Source organism: Sceloporus occidentalis, unplaced genomic scaffold (assembly GCF_023333645.1).
Source record: "Sceloporus occidentalis isolate IW3139 unplaced genomic scaffold, rSceOcc1.0.p SCAF_1, whole genome shotgun sequence".
NCBI classification, from domain to species: domain Eukaryota; kingdom Metazoa; phylum Chordata; class Lepidosauria; order Squamata; family Phrynosomatidae; genus Sceloporus; species Sceloporus occidentalis.
The window spans coordinates 197725472-197748015 of record NW_028316981.1 but is presented as its reverse complement, the minus strand read 5'-3'; the positions used below and the strand labels follow the sequence as shown (position 1 = coordinate 197748015).

At 40.3% G+C, this 22544-nt stretch overlaps 1 protein-coding gene across 2 annotated transcripts in view; it reads left to right on the top strand.

Moving 5' to 3' along the window:
• The window catches only part of ECPAS (Ecm29 proteasome adaptor and scaffold), a 76482-nt gene that overhangs the window by 48092 nt on the left and 5846 nt on the right, over positions 1–22544 (top strand). For both annotated transcript variants that reach the window (XM_089488327.1, XM_089488335.1), the window contains 19 exons: positions 504–621; positions 1662–1829; positions 2634–2713; positions 4188–4293; positions 4644–4691; positions 4853–4974; positions 6393–6543; positions 7294–7359; positions 8915–9004; positions 10546–10612; positions 12856–12947; positions 13047–13113; positions 15668–15859; positions 16315–16523; positions 17328–17371; positions 18900–19092; positions 20544–20688; positions 21180–21285; positions 22194–22282. In XM_089488327.1, the coding sequence (XP_089344453.1) occupies positions 504–621; positions 1662–1829; positions 2634–2713; positions 4188–4293; positions 4644–4691; positions 4853–4974; positions 6393–6543; positions 7294–7359; positions 8915–9004; positions 10546–10612; positions 12856–12947; positions 13047–13113; positions 15668–15859; positions 16315–16523; positions 17328–17371; positions 18900–19092; positions 20544–20688; positions 21180–21285; positions 22194–22282 (2153 nt within the window). The remainder of the gene's footprint in view (positions 1–503; positions 622–1661; positions 1830–2633; positions 2714–4187; positions 4294–4643; positions 4692–4852; positions 4975–6392; positions 6544–7293; positions 7360–8914; positions 9005–10545; positions 10613–12855; positions 12948–13046; positions 13114–15667; positions 15860–16314; positions 16524–17327; positions 17372–18899; positions 19093–20543; positions 20689–21179; positions 21286–22193; positions 22283–22544) is intronic.

Sequence of the window (22544 nt, the reverse complement as noted above, 5' to 3'; positions counted from 1 at the left end):
TGCAGTAGTTCAAAACCCCATAAAAAGTAAGTGAGCTCCTCAATCCCTGACGAAAACCTATCTCCCCACCCCATAATCTTTCTCTTTCACTACCACCAAAGGAACAGCTGATTAATAACAAGGAAAAAGAGAATGAACAAAGAGTGTGTGTATGTGGTGTTTTAGATTTGGTCTGCCAGCGGCACGTCCCCTCCACCCAAGTTTAACGGAAAAAGAACGTGTGTCCTCCAGTGTAAAAAACATTCTTCACCTCTTCTCTGGAACTGAATGCAGTTATCTGGTAGCATATGATTTGTTCATTTGATTTGTCTGGAGGATTTTTCTATTTGAGTTGTAAAAAAAACATTCAGCTGTTGCAAAACTATCCAGATTCAATGCCTTTTATTTAAACTCATGCTTGAGGATATTATTCTGAAATTATCCATCATGAACGCCAGCTTTAAGGTAACATCTGCACATGATTTTTAAAAACTGCGCTAATGGTTCATTTCTGTTTTCCCAAGCCAGGGTCTTTCTACTTACCAGGAGCTTTGTTCACTTGCTAGTGACCTCAACCAGCCAGATTTGGTGTACAAATTCATGAATTTGGCCAATCATCATGCAATGTGGAACTCCCGAAAGGTAATATACTTGTTGCTAATGCATGCATGAAAGGCACAGCAAAATAGCAGCAGCAGCAGCAGCAGTAAAATAACATAGTACAGGTTGAGTCTTACTTATCCAGAATGCTTGGGACCAGAAGTGTTTTGGATTTTGAATTTTTGAATATTTTCAAATACATAATGAGATATTTTGAAAATGTGACCTAAGCCTAAAAATAAAATTTGTTTACATTTCCTATACACCTGACAAGGTAATTTTATACACAATATTTAAAAAAAAAATTGTGTAGGAAACAAGTTTTGTGTACATCGAACCATAAGAAAGCAACGGTGTCACTACGTTAACCACTCCAGGTATATGATTTTGGAGTATTTCAGAATTTCAGATAAAGGAGATTCAACCTGTAGTGTGAATGCTTAGAGTCTCATTGAAGGAATTTGATCCTCTGTTCTGAACTCTGATCTGAACTCTGCTTGAAACATTTTTTTCTTTTTTTAAAACACAGTTAAAATTAGAAAAAGGCCCAAATCCTACAAAAAGACTCTTCAAAAGCAGTGTTTGAATAATGAGAGAACATTACTTGTTACCTCCCCATCCTGGTATTATTAGTCGATATGTCATTTTTAAAAAGTGTTGACATTAGTAACAGCATTACCCGAAACATAATGTGCTACAGGCAGTGTTGATACTTGTAACATCTTTCTTCCAAGTTCTGGATCTGAAGCCCAGCATTGTAGAGTCCAGAAACCTGGAAAGGAACAAAAAGCCATCCAGCCTTATTGCAAGGTAGCTCTTCAGTTGCAGTGGGCCAGACTATGCAATGCAAACACAAGGGATGTTCACACATTATACTAATCTTTTGGACCCTTGCAGTATGTGAGATTACTTTGTATCTACCCCACATGTTCCAACATGGGGCAGGTTATTCATTGACCAAATCGATCAATCAATCATGAGGAGTTTGCTGGTGTTGAGCATTTTCTAATGTCTTCAGAGAATTAAATTAATGTTAATGAGACTTTAAATATTTGGATGTGTTTGTACTTTTCTTTTCTCAGGGAGCAGCTTTTGGTTTTAATGTGATTGCTACCAAAGCTGGGGAACAACTGGCTCCTTTTCTCCCCCAACTACTTCCTCGTCTCTATCGTTACCAGTTTGACCCTAATATTGGGATTCGACAGGCTATGACCAGCATTTGGAATGCACTAGTGACAGACAAATCTGCAGTAAGTGAACATCGTGCAACTTTGTCCTAGTCCTGTCTTTCTGTTACACATAACAGTTTGGCAAAATTGGGAGATTCTCTTAAAAGTATGGGGAAATTTCTAAGGGAACAAATGGTCAGAGATAAATGGTATATATTTTGCTGCAGCACTCATGGATACAAAACTGATATTTATTGGGGAAAATCACAACATGCACAACATTGTGGTCTAGATTTTAATTAATATAAAGATTTTTGTATAGCATCTGATAAAATGAACTAGATCCCTAAAAGTTTGTGCAATAATAAATATACTGATATTTAAGATACAGCAAGCCTCTACTTTTTGTTTAGGGCTTTTTCTGCAATAGATTAGCAATAGCAAGCAATAGTAAGTACATTTCTATACCACTTAATAATGTACTAAGCAGTAAGATTAATATGACTACCCGATTGGAAACTCCTTCAAAGCATTTGTTGCATTTGAGTGATTCACTGTGTATACATATGATTGATTCTGCCTTCCCAACTTTTGTACATATGGCAAAATTGCACATATTCTTTCATATAAGAATTATGTACCTATTCACAATCAGTATTTTATCTGCCGAGGAAAATTATTCTTGTGAAGGCAACTCAAGTTTCTTCATCTCTAAACACTTGGACCCTAGATGGTTTTTCTTTCATATGTCTAGAGATTGTCATATTATTCAAATATATCTATGTCATTGTAATTTACAGCTAAATACAAAACAATCCCTAGGATCGTGTTTTTCTTGCATATGTGGAGACTGTTAGTGTTTACAGTTGGTTTCCATTTAATTAGGTGGACAAATATATGAAAGAAATTCTTGACGATTTAATAAACAACCTGACCAGCAATATGTGGCGGATTCGAGAGTCCAGGTGCGTATTTCAGAAACCATTCGTTTTGATTAAAATAAAGGTTTCGAAACTTTGGAAAAACCACAACTGCTCATGCATCTTTCCTGTACTGGCTTTTTAAGATAGTGGGTTGGATCTTACAGTGAGATAGGCAATGTTCAAATGTTGGGAGCTATATTGCCCAAGCCTTTACAGTGGGGGAGATCACTCACATATGCTATCCTCAAATATCTGCTGCCCGCTCACCCTCAGTGGAAAAGAAGATATCAACAAAATGCCCCTCCCCATTATCTCCAGTAGAATTTCAGTTGTGGAAATGAATAGGAAGGTAGGACTCCTGCTCCTACCATATATACTTGTGTAAAAGGAAATAATAATAATAAAAAAGATTAAAAATGGATCCAAAAAAATCTGGCTCGACTTGTCCACAAGTCAATACGATATCCAGCCTCCTCCCCAGCCTGGCTGTCTCCTGAGGGGTCATCCAGAGTAAGGAGGAGGTTGGAGGGCTAGCACTCGCTCCCCAAGCCTCGGTTCAACACTGGCTGCCCCATGGAGGACAGCCGGAGTGGAAGGGTGGTGAGCGCTGACTCCCCAAGCCACAGAGGACAGACAGGGTGGGGAGAGGAGGATAGAGGACCAGCGCTGGGTCCCCAATCCTCCCCCTGGCTGCCCCTCGGAAGACAGCCAGTGTGGTGGAGTGGAAGATGGAGGACCAGTGCTGGCTCCCCAAGCCTCGTCCCCATCCTGGCTGCCCCTCAGGAGATAGCCACGTTGGGGAAGAGGATGGCAAGTCAGTGCTGACTCCCCAAGCCTCGGCCCCAGCCTGGCTGCCCCAAGGAGGACAATCAGGGTTGGGAGGAAGATGGAGGGCCAGTGTTGGCTCCCCAAGCTTCATCACCAACTTGGCTGCCCCTCATGAGAAAGCCAGGGTGGGGAGCAGGAGGCAGGGTAAGCGCTTGCCGCCCCCCCCCCCCCCATTATGGCTGTCTCCCAAAGGAACAGCTGGGCTGTCCTATCCAAGGGTCATATCAAAATCCCCAATTTTGACCCCAAAAGCTGCCCTCAACTTAAGCATGAGTCGTCTTATAGTCGAGTATATATGGCTTGCATACTTCCCCCACCTCTCAAGGTGGAATTCAGAAGCTTGTCATGTCATCCAAAGTGACACCACATATAAATTTAATTATACAAGAAATCATGATAGCAGCCTTAGGTGCAGATAAAATTCCATTGAACTGAATATGTCACACCTATGAATTACTGTAAGACTACTTTTTGCAGGGAAAGTGGAGTCTTAAAATGGTTAGTATGTTTGAAGAAAATGAGGGGTAAATAAGAATTTTAAAATCCAATTAGATTTTGTTCATATAGGTATTTCTGTCTAGTATTTGTTCTTTGAGTTTATCAAAATGTGTATGTATTGAGAAACAGAATTGTTTTATTTCATATTGCTTTGTAGTACTGACATATAATAATGAAATTCTTGCTATAGCTGTCTAGCACTGAATGACTTGCTGAGAGGAAGACCCTTGGATGACATTATTCATAAGCTTCCAGAAATATGGGAAACTCTGTTTAGAGTGCAAGATGATATAAAGGTACTGAATATTTTAGAGGGGAAATAGTTTATGGTTCCTACAGAAAATGAACAATATATAGCTTTTCATTGGAGGTTTTTGTGTTGCCTTCTTCCATTGGAATGGTTGGGAGTTAAATTGGATTCAGGACCTGTTCAGTCCTTATCTCTGCTATTTGTAGCAGCTTTCATTTCAGTTCAGGTGTTCCAAATTCCTGGGTCTTTCTTTGACTCTCTAAACAAGCAACTGACACAAATCAGAAATTCTGAAATTTAGATATTAAAGATAAAACATTTTATGTCACTATTGATCATCATTGAAGTTACATCAAATAGGTTGAGCAAAAATGTTTTCCTTTTCTTCTTTTTCAGGAATCTGTGCGAAAGGCAGCAGAATTAGCCCTGAAAACATTAAGCAAGGTATTTTCTCATAGTCATTTCCACTGATCATCAGCAGAGTTTTACCTATGACACAACTCTGTTTGACTCAGTACGATTTCTTGTGTTCTACACAGTGGCATATATTTTATTTCAAGAACACTGGTTCACAGAGGGTGACTAGTTTCTTCTTTTTGTTTAAGGTGTGTGTGAAGATGTGTGACCCATCTAAAGGAGCTGTTGGCCAGAGAACAATTGCTGTCCTGTTGCCATGCCTTCTTGATAAAGGAATGATGAACACAGTGACTGAAGTTCGGACTCTGAGGTATCTTCCCTGTTGTTGTCTCTCTTAATCTTTCCTTTTTTTAATCACATTTCTTGGAACATACTGAACTAACCAAAGTTTTGCTACTTTTATCCTTCATGTGTTTACTTATGTGTGAGTTGAAACAGACAAACATTTTGAACTGTGCCTTCTGTTACTTTCACTGAACAATAGCACTGTGAACAACAGCATTGTTTCTTCAGGAAGGAGGTACTACTGGAGAGAGAGAAGGCTGATGAGAGGAAATTACAGCAATGACAAAAGGGCATAAGAGGCTTCTTCCAGGGGACCATAGAAGCAGTTGGAATTGCTGCTCTCAGCTGGTTACACCAGGGCTGGGTTGGTTGCTGGATGCAAGATTGCTTCAGAAGCAATCAGAAGTGGCATTCCAGATTTTAGACTGTGTTTATTGCTTTTTGCGCATGTTTCAAAGTGATCCTGAAAACAGCCTTTAAGAATAGAACCACAGCTCTTGAGACCCTCCAAATCTTTTTTTAAGGGTCAGGGTGGCCCTAGGGCATCAAGGGCCATATGGGACCCCCTTAACGGTCAGATGCAGCTTTTGAACTGCACAGTTCCCATTCCTGTGCAACAGTCACCTTGATACTTCTGCTCCATGCATAGTACAGTTGTCCCTCCATATTTTCAGGGGTTAGGGGCGAAGGACCTCAGTGAATGTGGAAAAATCATGTATACCCCCCCCCCCCCGTTAAAAGATAGGAGAATGGTAGAAGCCTAGTGCACGCCCCTGCCTCTGTTGTCTCTCCCTCTTGCCCTGTAACAGGATCAGCTGAGAAGAGAAGCGTGCCTGCCTGCTCAGGCAAGCTTTCTGAGGGATCGTAAGAGAAGCGGACTCACACACTTCACTCGCCCCTCCTCCACTGCCTCGGAAAGCTTGCCTGAGCTCTCTGAGGCATCAGAAGAGAGGTGGGGGACTCATGCGTGCTTCACTCGCCCCTCCTCTGAAGCCTCAGAGCTTGCCCGAGTTCTCTGAGGCTTAGGAAGAGGGGTGCACCCTTCCCAGCTGCTCCCTCCCTCCTGGGCTTTTCTTTATTCTAAAGGGAAAAGCCTGGGAAGGAGGAGGGGAGGAGAGTGCACGTGCACTTGCCATGACACTTTTGAATAATCAAATTTGCGAATGTCAAAGCTGCAAAAATAGAGAGATGACTGTATAACACTTACCTACTTTTTGCTACCAGGGCAATGCCTATATTATAACTTCTTCAAAATCCTAAATAGTAATACATATGTTCTTCGTGAAGTACTACTTGTGGTGGGTTATTACTACTTCAACAGGAAGATTAAAAGAACTGTTTCTGTTCACTGGGCTCTTAAAAATAAAACTTAATTCACATGTACTGAAAGAGTAAAATTATTTCTCTTTCTTCCTTCTCATTTGCTCTGCCCTTTGCTTATAGCATTAACACACTGGTGAAGATCAGTAAAAGTGCTGGAGCAATGCTCAAACCACATGCACCCAAGCTCATCCCAGCTTTGTTGGAATCACTAAGTGTATTGGAGCCCCAGGTGCTTAATTATTTGAGCCTACGTGCTACAGAGCAGGAAAAGGTAAGTGAGACACATATTGAAAATTCACAGTTCAAAATATATCAAGGCTGGAATCATGCAGCTTCCTAGATATTGTTGATCTTCAGCTCCTGGCATTCTTTGCTATTGCCTATGCCGGATAGGGCTGCAGGAAGTTACAGTCTAATAACATCTGGAGGGTCATATAATTCCTACCCTTCTGTATACATATTCAAACTGATAAACAACAGTTGTATGTTGAATGCTTTCTGGAAACATGAAGTAATTGGATAATAGATTTCTAAAATCAATTAATCTCAAGAGAACGATTATCAGTTCAGAATATCAGTTTTAATTTGAAGAGGGCAAAGAGTATATTAAAATATGCTTGAGTTTAATGGAGTACTTGGTGTAGAATCATTATTTGTTCCCCCACCCCCAGTAGGGTATTTGTTTCTCTAACTCTTCAGGCACGCTTAAAATAATCATGTTTGCTATGAGAGGAAGGGGACTATATTGAACACCCCTAACCTTCTTGGGGGTCTCACCTTGCTGCCACTTGCTGCCTACAGTAAATTCAATGGACTAGTGGGAGAAGTGAAAAATGTCACCATGTCTCTTGAGAAAAGGTAGCCAGATTGGCTTATTTTGCTGCTGTTGAATTGCCGAAATTTAGCAGGGAGGCTATATGGTTCCCATGTTGACTGTTCTTCATATACAATTTCTATTTTGTCTTACTGCCTTTTAAACTTGGTTTTCTGGCTGTATCCGTTTTTGTTTTTCTTTCTTCAGGCTGCAATGGATAGTGCAAGACTAAGTGCTGCTAAATCCTCCCCCATGATGGAGACTATAAATATGGTGGGTACCGCAGTTAAGAAGCGTGTCTCATTCTTTAACAAGAAATTGGGCAAGGTGGACACAAATTAGTCCTTCTCCCTTTCAAGTTGAGATAGGCAAAGTGTAAAGAGACAGCATGGTGTGCTGGCTTGGGTGTTGGATAATGACACTTGGACACCAAGGTTTGAATCCCCACTTGGGTATGGAAGCCCCCTGGATGACCTTGGTCAAGTCACACTCTCTCAGCCTCAGAGGAAAGCAAGGGCAAACCCTTTCTGAATAAATTCTCCAAGGAAAACCCCATGATGACCTTAGGATTGCCATAAGTCAGAAATGACTTGAAAGTACATAACAACAAGGGGAAGTGTAGCTTGCTGGCTGCATATAATAATAATAATAATAATAATAATAATAATAATAATAATAGTATTTATTTATAACCTGCCTCTCCCTGTGTTGGATCAAGGCGGGTAACAGCATATAAAAGAGAAAACACATAAAAGTGCACTAGACTCCAGATTCCCACTCCCATTAGGCTTTTCTTTTGTGGCCTCCCAGTGGTTTTTTTTTTTTTTTTCCAATGAAGTGGTTTCTTTACCCAGTCAGCTAATCCTCTAGTTTATATAAGCTGGGAAGAGCAAGGATCTAATTTAGATGTGGTGGCTCTCACTTCACCAAGAATCCTGTCTACATCCTTGGGTTGCACAAATTGAAAAGTATCAATTGTCATTTGACAAACAAGGGCCAAAGTTACATCTACTGGATCTGTATCAATTATAGTGTCTTAAATCAGATTTGAGTGATTTTATCTGCAAAGTGCAACAGTGGTCTGGATTTTCCTCTTGGGCCTATGAGTAAAAGACCTCTGACCACTTGAAACAGCTCCGCTGGCCGGCTCCTTGCAGATGCAAAGGAGGTAGGGAAGAAATTTGCCTTTGCTGATTGTCTTGCCCCAGAATAGACCTTTGGATAAGCTTTATTCTGTGATTGGACCCACTTGGAATTTTCTGCTAGCATCACGTTTTCACTTGTTCAATTGTCACTTGTTTCCTGGAAACCAGGGACCAGTTTATATAGATTATAAAGAGAAGGTGTGGTCTTCATCATTTTCAGTTTGTACACATGGAAGGAAACATATTCTGAATAGATTATGATTTGATAATTGAATGTTAGGGCTTTTTGCTCTTCCTTTTGCCAATTTACTTCCTAGTGATGGCAGTGGTGGAGAAGGGCATCCTCTACCTGCATTTTTCCTTCTGTAACACCATCTTCCCAATTTTTTCTTCAGTCAGGAGTCTGGCCATACCTTTTTGAGACATAGAGAGAAGCAGCTGGGTTGAGTAGATTAATGTTAAAGAAAGCATTAAGAACGTTCCATCCACTTCTCTGCAAATCACACTTCCCCTCCTTCATTTGGCTGCTGATTAGCAGTGGCCCAGGTTCTCAAAATGAGGTCTGCCCTTGACTAGTTTGTTAGAGTGACACTGGAAAACCTAGGCCAAAGAGTTTGTGAACACTGTTTATAATTATGTTCTCATTTGTCATGTTGATTTGATATTCTTCTTCTTTTCTCTAGTGCTTGCAGTATTTGGATGTGTCTGTCCTGGGTGAGCTGATTCCTAGGTTATGTGAGCTGACCAGGAATGGAATAGGCATTGGCACTAAGGTATGCTTGTGTTTCTTATGAGGGTGCTTTGCAGGAACAATGGAATGATACACATTAAATTGCCAACAAAACGGCTTTAGTGTCTGCATATAGGGCTAGCTATCAGATCTGAAGAGTGAGTGTGCTTTATGAAGTTGATCCAGAGGTGGAATGGTGACTATGGGCATGAATAATGATGATGATAAATTATAATATTTAATTTAATATCAATTAATTATAATTAATATAATTAATAATAAACACTTTTTAATTGTTCTTATTATTATTCTGCCTTTTCCCCAGTTAGGACTATAAAGTAGGCTCAAAGGTAGGGGAAGGATATCTAAGATGGTGACAAGAGTTCATGTGTATATTCTTCACGGTTTCAGGCAAGTAGGGATCTAGGATTCTTAGGTATATACGTTTCCAAGATTTTGCCCATGTTGAATTGCAGTGTAGACCTAGACCAGGGGTCAGCAACCTCCGGCCTGCGAAGGCCTTTTGGCCGGCCCCTGCTCATTCCTGCCGCCACCGCTGATTGCAGCATTTTGCCGCTCCGGGCGCCGCCATTTTATTTGTCAAAATGGCAGTGAACTGTCGCGCGAGACTTCGCTGCCATTTTGCGAAACAAAATGATGGCAGCCTAGAGGCGAAGTCTCACACGACCACAGGAAAGGTCACGCAAGACTTTGCCGCCATTGGCGGCGGCCTCTAGGAGGCCCGTTGTGGCAGCCGGGGCCCCCCAAAAGGGCTCTGGCGGCAGCAGTGGGCCTCTGGGAGGCCCGTTGTGGTGGCCGGGGCCCTCCAAGAGGGCTCCGGTGGCGGCAGTGGGCCTCTGGGAGGCCCGTTGCCTTTGCCGTCGCCCTCTTGGAGGGCCCCAGTGATGGCAAAGGGGCCGGCAAAGAGGAGGAGGCCTCCAGCGCTGGCAGCCCCCGCCGGCTTTTTTGCCGGCCTCTGATGGGGCCTGGGGCCCCGTCAGGGGCCGGCAAAGAGGAAGAGGCCTCCAGCGCTGGCGGCCCCTGCTGGCTTTTTTGCCAGCCTCTGACGGGGCCTGGGGCCCCGTCGGGCTGGCAAAGAGGGGGAGGCCTCCAGTGCTGGTGGCCCACGCCGGCTCTTTCCCGGCCTCTGACAGGGCCTGGGGCCCCATCAGGGGCCGGGAAAGAGGAGGAGGCCTGGCCCCCGGAGGGTGGAAGCTCCGCCCCCGGCATGCGGCTCCACCCCCGGAGGGTGGAAGCTCCACCCCCCGGCTTCGGCCCCCCAGTTGTCTGAGGGACAGCAATCTGGCCCCCGGCTCAAAAAGGTTGCCTACCCCTGACCTAGACTGAAAAGATGCTGTATTTGCTATCATCTTTTTTTTCTCCATTGTTGTTCACCTGGAGTTCCAGACAACTGAATGGGAAAGTAAACTTGAAATTCTGTTGGAGAGGTTTTGTTCTGTTTATCTGTATCTGCTTTTCTTGCCACTTAGTAAAATGGTTGAGTTTTACTCACTTATGGGGTTACTGTCTCTGAATTTCATTCATCGGAATAAATTAATTATTGTCTTCTTCCAATTTTTTCAGGGTGGTTGTGCCAGTGTAATTGTATCACTAACTACACAGTGCCCACAAGACTTGACACCATATTCAGGTAGTATTATCCTCATAGGATTTTCCTTTTATGTTGTCGTTGATTTTGTGTTCTATGTATTTTGCTGGGAAACATATTTCATTATTTCCTTTGGCTAGTTATGTGTACTCTAATAATCCTATTTTCTATACGTCAGAGGTGGACAGATGTAGATGGCTAGTGGGCAGGTTTCTGCTACTCCAGATAAATAAATAAATGGTAAAAATCTAAAAGATTGCAATTGCTCCTCCCAACTATTCTATAGTGGGAGTGGGGCATTTTCACTGTGTTTTGAAACAACGAAATGCTTCTTTTGGGACTAAATTAGCCTGGGGGATGTGGTGGAATATTTTTTTACCACTGGGGCACCCAGGGGGCCTCTAAACAACGTGGCCCATGGGTCACACTTTGTTCATCCCTGCTCTAAGTAGTAGTGGGTAGAAATTTGAGTAGTGATAGTTGGTACTTCTGGGATTGCAGAAAACATGCGATAAGGATTCATTCTATTCATTCTATATTTAATACTCATTATCCATTGTTCTGTGAGTAGACTTCATGTAATACATTTCCCCCTTCTTTTCTTCTTTAAATTTGCTTTGTTGAAATCCCAAGCCTTTTAGACCAAATTGCATGGAAGTTGTCAATTGTTATTACTTTTAGAGTGTACGCCTCGGGCAGGATTTTATATATTCCTTAATTTTACTGACTTTGTACAGCGCTGTGTATAATTACAGTGCTTTAGAAATAAAGTTTAATAATAATAATAATAATAATAATAATAATAATAATAATGGTGGCTATGTGGGGAGTGCAGGAGCTGACAGATGGATATACCTTAGTTGGATTCAACAGTTAAATCTGATATTGCTAATTAAATGAAACATTTAATCTCTTAGTTGAAATATAGGCTGAAACTAACTAGAAATGCTTCTCTCTTTTTATACATCATTCATATTGCCTTGGAGTTGATGTTTTCATTGCTATGTAATGGTATAATAGCCCGGCCATTTGACTCTTTCATTGTGTTCCTGAGCTACCTCTTGTGCTCTATAATTTCTCTCTCTGCAGAAGTGTGAATAGCAGGAGTGGCCTGGGCAGAGGTCTTCTTCAGTTACATATCTCAGCTGCTTATTTCTGTGCATGAGCCAAGGGATAGGGCAATGATAGTGAGCAGTTGAGGCTTCTGAAGTAATGAGTCTGCCAGAGCATTTGTTGCTGTTTGTGTTGCAAAAGATGGGATTAAATTGCCTTTTGACCAGTCTTGTAAATAAAACAACAAAGTTTACTAACATACACAAACTTCATTAGGTTGTCTGTTTCCATGCTAGCTGCAGAAAATGTGAAACCCCATGCTTTGTGTCCAGCATGGATTCACAGGCTTCTAGTCTCTTGACAAGGTATTTTGTTTACTTTCTACCATGCAAATTGGTACAGGCGGGACAAAACATTCAATTTGCTCTTTGTTAATCCTCTGCCTTTCCATGCTGGTTGCTGAGAAAAGAGCTTTTTTCATTATTGGCTTTTACCTTGAAGAGGAATTATATGGTCTGGTCTTCTTCCATCAGCTCTCTCATGTGCATGGAGTCCCTAGCTCATGGCTGCCAGCTGGCTTATTAACAGAAGCCTTTTTCAGGTTATGTGGGACTGACTCAGTCATGGAGTCAAAATTCCTTGCCCTTTGGCCCTTCACAGTAAATAATAGATCTAATATTAAAAATTTGTTGCAAACTAGTGTGATTTAGAAAAATGATACTTCTGTAATATTAAACAAGTCAACTGTTGGTTTTGTTTTTTACTGAAGCTTTTAAAATGGAAACCAATAAGCAAATATGTGTTCTCTAGGTTTGGATAGTTTGAAAGAAATATACAGTGGGCCTTTTATATCCACAGAGACTTCATCCATGGATTTAAACATCCATAGCTTGGAAATATTCAAAAATGATATAAATTCCAGAATGAAAGCCTTGATTTTGATATTTTATATAAAGAACATCATTTCACTATGCCATTGTATATAATGGAACTAGAACATAAATAGATTTTGGTATCCACGGGGGATCCTGGAACCAATCTCCAGCAGATATCAAGGGTCCACTGTAGTATATGTGGAAAGAAATGTAATGTTAATGGACAAGGGACCAATACACCAAGAGCAGTATTTTAATAGAAAGTTCTAAAACTTGGTTTGCCTCTTCTCCAAAAAGAGAACTAAAATTGTTTGGTAAAGGATAAATTGTGACCCATGTCTTTTTTTTTAAACACAGGCAAACTCATGAGTGCTTTGCTTGGTGGTCTAACAGATCGCAACAGTGTGGTGCAAAAATCATATGCCTTTGCCATGGGGCATCTAGTTCGGGTAAGTGGAGCCTTGTGCTTCCTTTCATGTTAGTCAAATCTGATTTTGAATATTCAGCTGTTCTGACGTGATTTGAAACTTTTCCTTTACTTCTCACAGACCTCACGGGACAGCAGCACTGACAAACTACTGCAGAAGTTGAATAACTGGTACATGGAGAAGGAAGGTTTGTGCGTGTGTGAAATCTTGACATTTTGTGTGAAAAGTAGACACTATGAGACAGGAATAGGTCACTTCTTATCTTTCTGTGCTTTCTGAATATAATGGATGAATGGCATATGCTTTGTATCAATACCTTATTACATTTCTCCGTGTTGAATTTCATTTTGTTAGTTTTGGACCAGGTTTCTAGTCTATTCAGGTCATTTTGAATTTTGATCATGTCCTCTGGGGTCTTAGAAACCACAGAAAAGGAGGGGTGGGAATAAGGAGCAGGGCATTTTCTTCTATAACGTTCCCTGACTTTTGATTAGCTTTTGCTGGAGAGACTATTGCTAGCAGAGATAGGAAGAGTTGAGAGCCTACCAACAACAGGTGGATGAGGGCACTGGTAGTTCTACTTTGGACTGATGATGAGGGACACAAGCACACACAGTGCATAATTCCTTCTTCCCTCCTAATCACACAGGTTTGTTATGACAATTTTGCAATTCCTGGGAGCTGCTCCTTTTCACCCCAAATGAGGTCTTGGGGAGTGTGTGTGTGTGGGGGGGGGGGAAGGTCAGCTGTGTGCATGGAGGCACAACATTTTTAAATTGTGATTTTGAGTCTACACGCACACAGAGACACAAGAGAGAGAGGGAGAGCAGGAAGCAGCTGCACACTCCAGAGAGCAGCCGGAGGTAGGGAGAACATGAGGATAAGTGGCGTAAAGCCTTTGAGAGGACATGAGATCCCATGCAGCTGCTCTTGCTTCTGCCTTGCAGTGGATGCTTGAATTGCTCTCACTGTTTGTGGTCTTTCTGTGCTTTCTGAATATAGTAAGATGAATGGCCTGCATTTTGTATCAGAGTGAATAGTATCTGCTTCCCATATGGCCTGAATATAATATTGGTAATTGCTTTCAAATTATGTATGAAATCATCTTAAAATGTTGTCACCCAATTGCAGTAGCAGTCAGTGTTTGCTGCGTCACTCCCATTCAATGTTGGTTGTTGTTGCTTCTCTTGTCTCTCTTTAATAATAATAATAATAATAATAATAAATTAGTAATAATAATAATAATAATAATAATAATAATAATATTTATATCCTGCCTCTCTACAAAATGCAATCGAGGCGGGATATAAATACATTTTATTATTATTATTCAAGAGAGGCAAGAGAAGCAACAACAACCAGCATTGAATGGGAGTGATGCAGCAAACACTGACTGCTGCTGCAACTGGGTGACAACATTTTAAGATGATTTCAATTTGTTGTTCCCGGAGAATCACCCCTTCTCAGCAGCTCTTTCTGTTTTTTTCTGGCAGCAGTGCCTCCTCCTGCCAAACACTTCTCCCTTGGTGTGTTTGTATTTGTGTGTGCATGGACACTTTAGATGAGTGCCATTCTTTTTCTCACATGTTCTCTTCCTCCCCATAATGGTCACCTCCTCAGGACTCATTGTGGTAACATCACCCTCCTTTCCTTCTATGTTCCCCTCCCTTCCTACCCCCCCCCCCTGAAATCCAGGTTGTTGTGCCCAAAGAACCAGTGAAGTCCTGGCTCTTCTCTCTGCCCCCAGAATCGCTTTTTCAACTCTTTTAAATTATATGTAACTGGAACCCATTAATCCGATGCATGGCTGAAAGAGCAGACCATGCATTGAATATATGGTACTGGGTAGTGATTTGGAATGACTGAAAGAGCAGGGCATTGGAGAGCAGGGGACACCTGTATTGTAAAATGATTTAGCTCATGGGAAAAATTGGCGGCTATGAATAATAGGAATCATTACTATTGTTGTACAGATTGATGCATAGTGTGTTTAGCGTTTCAAAAAGAAGGTGAAGTACTTAACTTCTCAAAATCCTTAACTGTTGCAATAGTCAGGGATTGCAATCTGTATGACTCAGCATACCATGGTAGGACTACTATGCTAAGTCATATACCACCCCAACTTACTGAACAGTCTCTGAAGCCCCTGCCCCCCATACAGACACCACCTGCTGGGGAATGGACAGAATTACAGATGGGTCTGGCTACATTTCCACAATCAGATGAAAAGGATCATAGTAATGATGAGACTTCCAGAGGTCCCTGATGGATCTCATTCTTTGTATCATCATTTCATGTCTGGCTATGGGGAAATGGTTCTGTGATCTCGCTTGCTCCCCTTGAAGCAAGGATTAGCTTTGCAGGTGGTTTCAGGGGGTATTCAGTAAGCTAGCTTTGAGCACTGCAGAGGGAATAAGGCAATGCCAACTGCTGCAGCACCCAAGAAAAGACACAAAGGAAACCAATGTGCATATATGTCCCTAACAGGATACCAGCCAGAGTGTAGTGTGAAACTTCCTTCCCTTCTGGACTTTTCATTCAGTACCTGATGTCTCCCAAATGATCTCTCCAAAATTTTTATTGAATAATGGACCATGTTCCATTAGATGGCAGATGTAATTCAGGGCACATGGTATGTGCCCTTTAGGCATGTAGGTTCTATTAAATTGTGCCTGATTTATACCAGTAGTACAATAAAAACAGAAACAATCATGCCTGTAACCTCTCTTCTTTCACTTTAGAACAAATCTATAAAATGGGCTGTGCATTAACTATTCATGCTATTGGACGGTATAGCCCAGATGTACTGAAGAATCAAGCCAAATATGTCCTGCCCCTGGCCTTCCTGGGCATGCATGAGGTTCCTGAGGAAGAAAAAGGAGAAAAAGAAGATAGCAACCTATGGACCGAAGTGTGGCAGGAAAATGTGCCTGGTATGCTGATCTATAGAATTGTAAATTATTATATTTGCCACTTCAAATATTTTATTATATGAAGTTGAAAGTTAGGATACAATTAAAAAGCGAGAGGGGTATAAGTGTTTTGAGTTCTCAAATTTGTCTTTGGAGCATTAATTACCCATGATTGTGCAACAACTTTTAAAAAGTGTTTATTTAATTTGTATATAAGTACATTGTGCCACCAACTAGTATTTTGGGACCATGGTATCTTTGATGTGTGTTATGAGAATGCTGGTTCTTGTTCTTTCATGGTATCATGTACTAGTACTGTTGTTTATCATTTATTGAAGCACCACCTTTTGTACTGTGCAAGATTATCTCACTCAGAAAAAAATAGACTAGTTTTTGGGAAATTTATCTTTGTTAAAAATTCAGCTTGTTTTATTGCTCGTCTACTTATCCTGTGAAACACTCTGTTTGAAACATAGGCACCCATGGTGGTATAAGGCTTTATATGGAGGAACTGATAGCCATTACCCAGAAGGCTTTGCAGTCTCCATCTTGGAAGATGAAAGCTCAGGGAGCAGCTGCGATGGCATCTATAGCAAAGCAAACTGGCTCCTTGGTTCCACCGCACTTAGGCATGGTGCTCACTGCTCTGTTGCAAGGCCTGGCTGGAAGAACGTGGACAGGAAAGGTAAAGGCTCCAGCAATGCCGAATAGATTGCAGAGTGGTAAATCCTGTAGTTCAGAAATGGGATTAACAGTGTCAGCAAATTGCTGTTTTATTCTTTTTGAAGTTATACCTCTAATTTGGGTGTTGTGATCAAGTAAAGAAAAAGTTCCAGTGTCTTGGTTCATGCCTCCCTTTGTTTAATTAATTTGTTTTTGCACCTTTGTTCCTCTTTTACTCTTACTATTTGTTTTTTAAAGTGGAACAGTATGAATCCTACAGTTTAACTTTTAAAAAATGTTAAAATAAGTGAACAAAGAGATTATTAGCACTTGATTGACAGAAACATGAGGATTGCATGTGAAAACAGGCTGAATTAGAAATACTGTTCTGCCTAAATCTTTCTTTGGTCAATCCCTGCCCATATCTTGCTTTGTACTACTAAAATAGGATGCTATCTATCTATCTATCTATCTATCTATCTATCTATCTATCTATCTATACATACATATAACAAAATGTACCCCATATATATATGTGTGTGTGTGTGTGTGTGTGTGTGTGTGTGTATATATATATATATATATATGGGGTATATTTTGTTTGGAAAAGGATCTTTAAAAGTACTTTATAGCTTGGAATAGGTGGTGAATTAGCTTATCACTTCTAATTTTTCTGGGGGGGGAAATCAATGTTTTTATATTGATATAGTGTCTGAAAAATTGTTTTCTACCAAATCCAGAGTAATTAAGGGATTTCCCTCCACACTAAAGACCTTTATTTTTATAATTCTTCTCATATCTTGTTTTTTTTTTATACCACTTTTAGGAGGAGTTACTGAAAGCTATTGCCAGTGTCATCACTTCATGCAGGTAAAAAATAATAATCATATTTTAATTCTGAAATATTTTTTGTGTTAATAGTGGTGTTCCTATATGAGAACGTGTTAAGTTATAAACTCTTATGTTTCTGCTGAAGAATTGGAACAATGTTATCAGAAGTATAACCACAGTTTTTACTCAGACTACTCACTGTAAGAACTCTTTTTATTGTGGAGATGGAAAAAGTTTTGTACCCGATGGCAGGAGGAAAATTGTATGGGGTGAAGAAAGAGCAACATTTATTACATAGAAAGGATGAATAGATTAGCATATGGGGAAAGAAACAGAGAGAAGATGCTAGGAGCATGGATTCTCAATAAAAGATTGGTAATGCATCCTATCAGAGACATTAAGGATCGTGGTAGTAGTGAGGGAAGGGGAAGAATACAGGGAATTTTTCCTCCAGGGCCGTAACATCTCTGATAGAGTGAATTGTGAATCTTTTGTTAAGAGCAGTAAGATTATAGTTGTCAACTTACTAATTCTAGCAAATATTATAATGTTAAAGAAATTGAATAAATTTTCAGAGGGGGTCTGTTATAACTGAAGATGAAAGTAGAAGTAGCAAGAGGAGAGATAAAAGATGATACATTTGTGATTATTTGCAAGCCATTTATTGTTTATATTAATCAAGACAATACTGGATGTAAACCACCTTTGAATCAGGAGAGATTTTGAAAAAAATGATTTTTTTGAAAGTTATAATATATATGTAAACAATATTTAATTATTTGGAGGGCAATTTATATTTATGGTAATTGACCTGGATAAATTTAAGACTATGATTTGGGGAGGGGAAGGTGGAAGGGTGGGATAGAGGGAGAATTTGTTTTTGTTTTTTAATTACAATAACTATGTAAAAAGAAGGAACTATTGTATGTATCACCATTATAATTGTTGTTAAATAATTCATGTAATAAAAATTTAAAAATTAAATAAAAGAAAAAAAAGAATTAAATCCTAGATGTTTTTCATATGAAAGTAGAATAAAATTTCCTTGTGTTAAGTGTTATTAAGTATCTATATGCTACTTTCTTTCTGAAATCCATAGTTTATAAATATAATGTAATCAACAGCTGAAAAAACCCCTATAGAGCCTAACAGATTATATGTAACAACAAAAAGGCCTTTGCATCTCTTAGGGGAGAAACAGACCCCTTTTGAAGCCAGATTGGGGCCTTGGAAACTGCATGCCCCAATCCACTCCTGTTTGTGCTGGCAAAAAGCCGGCTTTAAGGTGCTCCATTGGTGTGCAGCATATAAATGCTGTGCTCCTGAGTGCCTGGAAGCCGGCCCTCATGTAAACAGTTTGAAGGCAACTTCCAGGCATCTTGAGGGTGTGTGTCGTCTGCATGCCATGCCCCCAAGCTGGCTGGAAGCTTGCTTTTTATGTTGGTCTGCTTTGCCCCTCAGATAAATACAGAAAGGATAGACTGGACTTGTTAGCCAGATAAGAGGACAAATTGGGCAAATAGTAATCTCTCTTTCCCCTTCTCAACCATTTGCTGTTGATATCCAGCATGGAACTGCACAAGTCTGTGCCTGGCCAACCCAGTATTGATGACATCCTTCAGGCCATGCTTAAGGAGTGTCGCAAAGAGAACCTCAGATACAAGATTGTGGCCCTCCGGTGCACTGCTGATGTGCTAAAGACAATGCAGGAAAATCGGTTCCAGGAACTGACAGACATCATTTTTCCAATAATAAAGAAGGTGAATTTTGAGTCTTTGTTCCTTTTGAATGTGCCACTAAGAATGAATAATACTAAGTAGCATTTCTGTAGCTCTGTAGACTGTTGAAAATGCTTCATGCTTATTCTCAATAATCCTTAGATCAGTTTTTACAATACAGTAATTTTATTAACTAGATATTGCAAATGGAGGCTGGTACTTACTTAAAGTTAGTATTTTATCTAATAAAGTTGACCATTATATTTTGACAGAAGTGAGGTTTTTTGGTGACTTTCTGGTTTGCTGCTTGTCCCTACAGTATACTGTTTCTTACTAGTATTGGCCAAGGGGAGGACCAGCAAATCTTTAAGTCCTTTGTCTTGTGAGAAGGTTTTACAGTTTTTCCTTCCTTGTTGACTGTTCTTCACAAATGGGTTAGAAGTCAAATAAAGGCGGGCAAATCAAACAGGAGTCCTTAGATCACAGAGGATTATGATCCTCCAACTTCTCCAGTTGTCACTTCCCTGAGAGGAGGGTGCACACTATTTCTCCCCATGATCCAAGAGCCATAGATGGTACTGTTTTTCTTTTATTCTAGAAACTTCTGTGTTCTATCCATATGCTTCAGAGAAAAGGTCAGGTGTCTCATAGGGCTCTCGAGTACTGGAGCTTTTTGTCATGCCATTTATATTTCTGAGGAACCAGCTGTATAAATGAGTGCATAGGCCATCTCACACACATTCTCTTTGTGGAGCTAATACAGTTTTGTCTGTAAAATCCTTCATAACTGAGAGAAGGTGAGAGCGGGAAAGTGGAGCTTGGGATGTGTTGTTTGGTTCTCCCCACACCTCCAGGAGTTCTGGTTCATGGGTGCGGTTGATTCATGATTTGAAGTCGAAGGCTTTCATGGCTGGCATCCATAGTTTTTTGTGGGCTTTTTGGGCTATGTGGCCATGTTCTAGAAGAGTTTATTCCTGATGTTTTGCCAGCATCTGTGGCTGTTATCTTCAGAGAATGCTGGCGAAACATCAGGAATAAACTGGCATTGTTCCATATCCTGTTTTCTGGAGCAGCAGAAAACAAGCTTGCTCCATCTTCACTCTGATACCCCGTCAAATACTTAAACAGGGCTATCATATCACCTCCTAACTGTCTGTTCTCCAGGCTAAACATATCCACCTCCCTAAGTCTCTCCTCTAAGGAGGATATTACCAGAGTAGCAATGCTTAATTTTCTTAAAATTTACTTTGCTTGTTGTTGTTGTTTTTTTAAAAAACATTCAGTATGATTACTAGTATTGTAGTACAGGTAGTAGTATAATAGATTTAGATTTTATTGGATATTGCCCTCAGTGCCTTGACCTCGTTATTAACAACAGCAATAGCAATAACATAACTCAGAAGCCTGAGCTATTGTGGAAAGAGAAGTATAAAACACTAACTATTTGCTTCCTTTTATCTTTACCAAACCAACTCCTTATGGTCTTATTGCAGAACTGCCCAGAGAACATGGGAACCAGTTCACCACAGAATGATGATGAGGATGAGGATGAAAATGAGAAGGAACTTCAGATGGAATCTCTCCTCTGTGCCTTTGAGAGTTTGGGGAAAGCATGGCCTAGAAACCCAGAAACACAGTGTAGGTTTAATTCAGCAAACCCAGTGATATTTTATCCTTAAAGCAAAAGTCCACCAGGAAATCGGTGAAATAGAAAAATACTGAGAACAGTAGTCTATCAGATTACTTTTGGGGGAGAATGAAAATTCTATTTAAATAAACAGATAAATGGAAAGAAAAATAATAAAGGGGTCCCATAGGCCATTGAGTCCAACCCTCAACTCAGTGCAGGGAATTCAGCTAGAGCATTCCTTAGCTTCTTTTGGAAGAGTGCCAGAGACTTGAGTATTTTATATGAGAGGTGAGCTTGGTTGGTATTTTTCTTGGGGAGGTAGGTCTGAAACCTATGTGGAAATGATGGCCTTTGATTTGGGAGCCCCTTCTCCACTGAATGTTTTTTTGGCAGAAATAAGGGGCCAAGAAGGGAGGTGGGGAGGAGAGGGTCTGAACCCCTTGTGGGAACTAGTGATGTCTTTGTTTAACTGAGGCTGTCTTGAATATTTGTTTTACAGGCTGCTATCGACAAGAATTATGTACACTAATGTGTGAACGGCTAAAACTCAGTACATGGAAAGTTCAGCTTGGAGTCCTCCAAGCAATGAAGGCTTATTTTCAAGGGTAATGTTCTTATGAGTGCTGGAGCAGCTGCTTTTGTGTGCTTCCCTGTGATATTTTGCTTTTTCATGTGAGAAATCCCATAACTGCATGGCATTCCTCTTTGTGAGGGCATGTCTGCTGGTGAGCTCAGACACCCAAATGGCATATTTCCAGTGTGTATTTGTAAATGATTGGTAGACCAATATTTTGTTCTATTCTACCTACTTATGGAAAACTTTTTTTTACTCAGTTTTAATTTTTGTATCTCATTAGAAGTTTGTAGAAGTAAGAGAATAGCAAGAACAACAAGGCAATTGGAATAATTAAAAAGGAAGTAAATGTTTAAATATAGTTTGATCCCTTTGTCGAATAAATGGAAGTTGAAGCTAATGGAACATTTTGTTTTTGTTAACCTTCACCTTAGAATGTTTCATCTTCTAATAAGTTCTTGCTTCTGTTTGGTCTTTTAAATTCTAAATTCTCCATTATGCAATGCCATTTTGTGAATAAATAACACTGTTTCATGAGACAGTACAGATGCATCATGCAGCATTGGTCAGTGGGTCAGAGCTGACTTGTATGCGTGGAAGAGGGCAGAGGTGCACCATTACAATGGGGAGGGTAAAACATTCCCACTGCCCTCTCCGCCATAATTGTGTTGCACATATTCCACCAAAGAACTGTTTGGCAGGATGTCATAGAGTGGAATTTAAATGTGAAGGGCAGGTTGGGAGAGGAGTATGTAGGGAGGGACATGTGAGGAGCCTAAGTAGGTTGCTGTTAGGCTGAAATTCATGGTGCTAGCTTAAACACTTGCAGAGACTGCACAGAAGGCCTCTGAGCTGCTGATTATCTACATGAACATGAGTACAAGGTCATACATATATGAACATATCAGAGCATAATTATTCTATTCTTTCTTTGGATAGGTTACTCTTGCTTGAAGCAGAATACTCAGACCCAGTAGCTTTGTCAAGAATATTGTTGGAAACATGTTCATCTATTACCCATTCTCTTGGTAAATACCTGTGTGTGTGTGTGATATTCTTTGATCACTTCATTCTAAATCTTGACTTACCAGATATAAAAATTCTCTGTTATCCATCTTTATTGAGTCTATCTTGAGAGACAAATAGGTGAACTGAATTAAATATTAGCTTGATGCCAACTGAGATGGTTAATGTTTCTTGGTTGGAATACCCCAAGGGATTATTTGAAAGCAAAACTTATTAATGGATGCACCACACATTTGTTTATGAATGTTTATGTATGGCTTATGG